The 6,000-nt window shown below is 42.4% G+C and overlaps 1 protein-coding gene across 1 annotated transcript in view; it reads left to right on the top strand.

Moving 5' to 3' along the window:
* TES (testin LIM domain protein) overlaps positions 1–5,233 on the top strand; it is a 28,423-nt gene extending 23,190 nt beyond the window's left edge. The window contains exon 7 of the mRNA XM_081211784.1: positions 3,601–5,233. Within this exon, the coding sequence (XP_081067910.1) occupies positions 3,601–3,792 (192 nt within the window). The 3' untranslated portion in view covers positions 3,793–5,233. The remainder of the gene's footprint in view (positions 1–3,600) is intronic.
* The last annotated feature ends 767 nt before the right edge of the window (positions 5,234–6,000 follow it).

The following is a 6,000-nucleotide window of genomic DNA, read 5'->3' on the forward strand; positions in this document are numbered from 1 at the left end:
AATGTGCTGGCGACACACAGCTACTCCTGTTTTGTTCCAGAGTAGGGGGGGAGGACTGAGATTACGCTAGTAAGGAAGGGAAGTTTGTATGAAGATGCCCTATCCTCTTGTCCTGCATGCTGAAGAGCAACCAAGTTCAAGTAAAGATTTTGTGCATTGTCCTTGACCACTTTGAGTAGTTTGTGTAAACCATCCCTTTGCTTGACCAAAGGTGACCTTGCCACCGTGTCTTCTTCCCAGATCATTCCCATGAGAGGTGGGATTTTTTAATGGCTCTTTTTATGAGCTTCCAGGGGTGCTCCTCCATCACTTGCAATTTCTGCAGAACGCAGAAGTACTATTGCTAGTTTAGGCCAGTGGGAGAGCATGATGTTCGTATTTCATTGCACCTGCTCGCCCTCGATTCAAAGGAATCATTATTGACTTCCAGTGCTCTAACTGTACTAGAGATCTGCGTGTCAAACTTTGCTCTGGTGCCCTAATAAATGCAGACAGAAAACAACAGGGGGCTGGGATTTAATTTCATTTGAATAGACCTAATGTACCTTGGCTATAAAACCCCTGGGGCAACTGTCCTTGTCTAATGCTTTCCTAGAGCAGTGACTCTCCTGCTATCTTCTAGACTGAAGTTTTCGTCAGTTTCACTGCATTGTCCAAAATCTCGGACAGCCGTTGTATTTCTTGTGAAGTCCACACAGCACGACCACCAGGGGAGTATCTCAGTGTGCAGTCTTATAAATATTATTCTTTAAAATGCAGTGTCAAAGAATGAAATGTTTTTAAAACATTGTTTAGCATCTGCACCAGTTAGTCCAAAGTTAATTACTTCCTCATTTGGGTTCCTGGGTTTCCTTTGTTCTACTTACAATGCTGCTTTTTGTAGCTTTATTTATTTATTTAGTATTGTTCCTGTTTGGTTTTCCCTTCTCTTAATGAGTGTTTTCTGTCTGTAGTTTCGCTTAGCTTTTTTGTGCGTGCTTCTTAATCTGAAGCTCTTAAATTCAGCTTTCCCACTGATCGAGCAGTTATTCATCAGGACACTCTGTCTCCCCTCTTGTTCTGACCATTATCTGAAATGAACTGACTGGAAAACACTTCTTTGTGTCTCTTCAGGGCATCTATTCCCCCCCCCCCCCCGGAAGAACTTTGGGGAAAAAATCTTACACTCACTGACTCACATTAAAATAGAGAAGTGCAGAATTTAAGAAGTTGCAAAAGGGGTGGCCTTGTTCTCACAGTAGATGAAGCAGTGAGTGTACAACTGCAGGGGGAAAGCTTGCATAATTGAATAACCCTCCATACAAAAACACAAGAAGTGCAAAGTCTTGCATGTATAAAACTAGCATGCCAGAGAGATGGGAGCTCTTTTGGGCACAATCATTCCATTTGTTGTTGTTTAGTCGTGTAGTCGTGTCCGACTCTTCGTGACCCCATGGACCAGAGCATGCCAGGCACTTCTGTCTTCCACTGCCTCCTGCAGTTTGGTCAAACTCATGCTGGTAGCTTTGAGAACACTGTCCAACCATCTCGTCCTCTGTCGTCCCCTTCTCCTTGTGCCCTCCATCTTTCCCAACATCAGGGTCTTTTCCAGGGAGTCTTCTCCTCTCATGAGGTGGCCAAAGTATTGGAGCCTCAGCTTCACGATCTGTCCTTCCAGTGAGCGCTCAGGACTGATTTCCTTCAGAATGGACAGGTTTGATCTTCTTGCAGTCCATGGGACTCTCAAGAGTCTCCTCCAGCACCATAATTCAAAAGCATCAATTCTTCGGTGATCAGCCTTCTTTATGGTCCAGCTCTCACTTCCATACATCACTACTGGAAAAACCATAGCTTTTACTATATGGACCTTTGTTGGCAAAGGTCCGTATAGTAAAAGAAATCATTGCATGCTGATTAACAACTGCTTGGAAAGGAAGAGCAGGGTTGCTGAGACTTGGTGCAGGATATCCAACTAAGTAATACTCAAAACAGACCTACTGAAATTTCTTGGACTTGTTACTTAAGTCCATTGCTTTCAGTGGGTCAGATCTGAGCATGAATAACATTGGCTATCGCCCAGTATATATGTACAGACTTACCTGTAAGCAGAGATGAGATGGTTCAGTTGGTAGAGCATAAGACTCTTAATCTCAGAATCCTGGGTTCAAGACCCAAGGTGGGCAAAATGTTCCTGTGTTGCAGAGGGTTGGACTAGATGACCCTTGTGGTCCCTCCCAACTCTATGATTCTATGAATAGGTGGTTCAACTCAGTCTGTAGACTTGCTAGCAATATTTTTCTCTCTGCTTTCATGATCCTTCAATGAGGCATCCATCCCTGTGACTTTTCAGTGTGCTTATTTTAGCAATGTAGGAATTTGCATCTCACGGCTCCTCACCTGTAGGATAGACAGCCTGGTTCATCAATCCGCAGTACAGTGTTCGCAGTTTGCACAATATCGCCACCAAGTGGAGGCCTGTGGAAAGCACTCAGTATAGCTGCTCTTGCCACAAGGAAGAACAGGCCAGATCCACAGAATGGGCAAACAGTAGGCTTTGCCTTTTCTGCCTGCAGAGGATCCCTTTCTATGAGGAAAAATCCAGTCCTCAGCCTTTACCCTTTCTACATTCCACAGGCAATTTCAAGGCACAAAGGAGAAACCAAGGATGCTGAGTAATGTTGTCATCGTGATAAATTATGTTACAACTGAAGCAGTGTTAGAAACTCGGATATATAAGCTAGGCGCCAAAGACTCCTTAAACCAGGATTACAGGATCCCCAGTTGTCACTTTTGGGCAAGATGCCTCGAAAGTCATATTTTTCAATGCGACTTTTTGGTTCCTGAAAATCAGTCTGATTGTGCAGATAAAATATAACAGGTAGGATTCTACAGGATGTGTTGCCAATCTGTGAAAACAGTCAAGGTTGAAGGATCCTCAGGCATGCACCTCTAGGTGGTGGAGGCACCATTCTGGCACCCGGGCATCTTTACTTGGTCACAAGTGGCCAATTTGTTGTTGTTTAGTTGTGTCCGACTCTTCGTGACCCCATGGACCAGAGCATGCCAGGCACTCCTGTCTTCAACTGCCTCTCGCAGTTTGGTCAAACTCATGCTGGTAGCTTCGAAAACACTGTCCAACCATCTCGTCCTCTGTCGTCCCTTCTCCTTGTGCCCTCCATCTTTCCCAACATCAGGGTCTTTTCCAGGGAGTCTTCTCTTCTCATGAGGTGGCCAAAGATCTGTCCTTCCAGTGAGCACTCAGGGCTGATTTCCTTCAGAATGGATAGGTTTGACCTTCTTGCAGTCCATGGGACTCTCAAGAGTCTCCTCCAGCACCATAATTCAAAAGCATCAATTCTTCGGTGATCAGCCTTCTTTATGGTCCAGCTCTCACTTCCATACATCACTACTGGGAAAACCATGGCTTTAACTATATGGACTTTTTTTGGCAAGGTGATGTCTCTGCTTTTTAAGTGGCCGATAGCCAGGTGCAAAATGCGCCTGGCGAATTTCAAATGCTGAGCAGAAGTTATAACAACACCTGTATTGAATATGCTGGGTTTCGTTGTCTTATAAAGCTGGAAACAAACACATTTTTCATTTCTCTCATCTCCTCTCTAGGTCTGCCAGGGTTGCCACAACGCTATCGACCCGGAAGTTCAACGTGTGAGTTACAACAATTTCAACTGGCATGCCACCACAGAGTGCTTTCTGTGCTCCTGTTGCAGCAAGTGTCTCATTGGCCAGAAGTTTATGCCAGTAGAAGGAATGGTTTTCTGCTCGGTGGAATGTAAGAAAAAGATGATGTCCTAATGGAAAGAGAACCCGGATCAAGCCAAGTTTCGCTTTACTTCAGAACCCTCTGCATTTCTACTGTATTGGGGCGTTTCTTTAAAAAACAAAATAGAAGGTATTAAATGGCAAATTCCAAAGATTCTTTTTTTAACATTTCTAACTTGATAGCTTTTGATTAAGTACTTCCAGCACTTCTGTATTCTTACTACTTTGTTACTACTTGTTGCAAATGTTACTCACATATAGGGAGCCTGATATTCCTTGTATATTTCAAAGGCTAGATGCTCTAGAGTCTTCTTTTTATACACGTTTTTAAACAAACTGTGTAAAAATAAAACAATGACTTGGTATGTTGTAAATCAGTGCTTCCCAAACTGGGGTCTCCAGCTGTTTTTGAACTACAGTTCCCATAATCCCTGACCACTGTTCCTACTAGCTAAGGATGATGGGAGTTGTAGTCCAAAAACAGCTGGAGACCCGAGTGTGGGAAACACTGTTGTAAATGTTGCACCATACTCCAGATGTTGCTGGACTTCAACTCCCTTCATCCCTGACCATCGGCTATGCTGTCTGGAGCTGATGGGAGTTGGAGACTAGCAACAAATAGAAGGCCACATGTTTTGGGTTCTACCATTTCAAAAAAATCTCACAAATACCACAATAAGCTTAGAATCCTTTTCCTGACATGCTTGCTTCATATCTGAGGTGAGATTTTGAATGTGTAAAACAGCATTCAAACATTTATATTCCTCACTTTCAGTCTGAAACGTTACAAGTCCAACCACTGATCATATTTGTTAGCCTGCTGATTCTGTACAGCAGCCATCAAACATAATTAGGCAGAAATAAATATTTTTAAGCCTTCCTGCTTCCGCTGAGCATCTTAAGCAAATGCCCCAAAGCTTTGGCTCCAACCTTTAATATTTGCATTAAAACACTTTCCCTTCTTTATTAGGTTTAAACTGTTCTGTTTTGTTTTTTAAAAAAAGCAGCTGTGGACTTTTTGGTGCTTAGAATGTGACTTGCTCTGAAGTTTCTGTGCCTCTTTCTCTGTCCTCTTCCAATCAGGCTTCTTATCAAGTGTGTCCATTTTGTCTCTTCATTTTATGTATTGTCCAGAATTATAGGCAATAGGAAAGATTTAAATTTGCCCGTGCCTCTGTACATGAATGAGATTTCTAATACAGGGCAGCTACACCTGGAGACCACAGGTTGTCAACCCCTGGCATAAACAGTATATAGGCTAATGGGTCTGATTTTGTATAAGGCAGCTTGCAAGCTACTGCAGTTATTGCGATGCTGAAATTTCTTTATAAGGAATGTAAGAAGGTACATAGCAAAGGAATGTGGGCTCTTGGCTTTGTAAACTATGCAAGCTCTTTCCATTCAACTCTTCTAAGACTAAAGAAATGTGTAAACTTATATTCATGCTCTCAAATAAAACTTTTACCAAACCGTTCGCTAGCTTGAAATCTTTCGTTTGCCTCTTGGTAACTGTAATTACAAGGCCATTCCAGAAGGGGGTGATAGTTTCAAAGACACACAAAAAAAGCACTCTGACCAATTTGAAGCTTTCGATAATACAGTTGCGAAGAAAAGTGGTGTTTTCTCTTCCATAGATTTAAGTGCTTAATGGTCTGTCTGGATAAAACTGGGCATTAGACTCTTAGCTCTGTAAATTTGTTTCTTGAAGCTTTGCATTAAAATCTCTTAGAGGGTATGTGTGTTAGCAAATGTGACCCATGGCAATGATTCAGTGGTTTTAATACATATATTCAGAAATAGGCATACCTAGTAGGTTTCCCATGTTCTACCAAGAGGTGAGGGTCCTACGGATCCATGCAGAGTTCTCTTACTTTTGCTGGGGGGGGGGGAGGCAAAACAAAACCAGAGACTTCGAATTGCTCAAACGATAGCACTTTTTGAACCCTTGTATCACCTGGCTCTGGTAAAATGGAATAGTAATAAAAATGAAACCTTTACAACGGACGTTGTTAGCTGCAAGAGGAAACAAGGTGCGATTATTTTTCTGAACAGCTAACAATGCAAGAATTATTTTTGCATTCCTTTGTGCTTGCAGGAGATTCGTCTGAAAACCTAGGCACTTAGAAGCTAACAATAAGATTAGGCTCTTCTTTTGCAAGCTTTCCGGGAACAAAAGGTAAAAGTAGCTTTTATAGTTCAAAGGAGCTAAGGCCTCAGGTGTAATTTATCCCAAGATACACC

Source organism: Podarcis bocagei (assembly GCF_964188305.1).
Source record: "Podarcis bocagei genome assembly, chromosome: 10".
NCBI classification, from domain to species: Eukaryota; Metazoa; Chordata; class Lepidosauria; order Squamata; family Lacertidae; genus Podarcis; species Podarcis bocagei.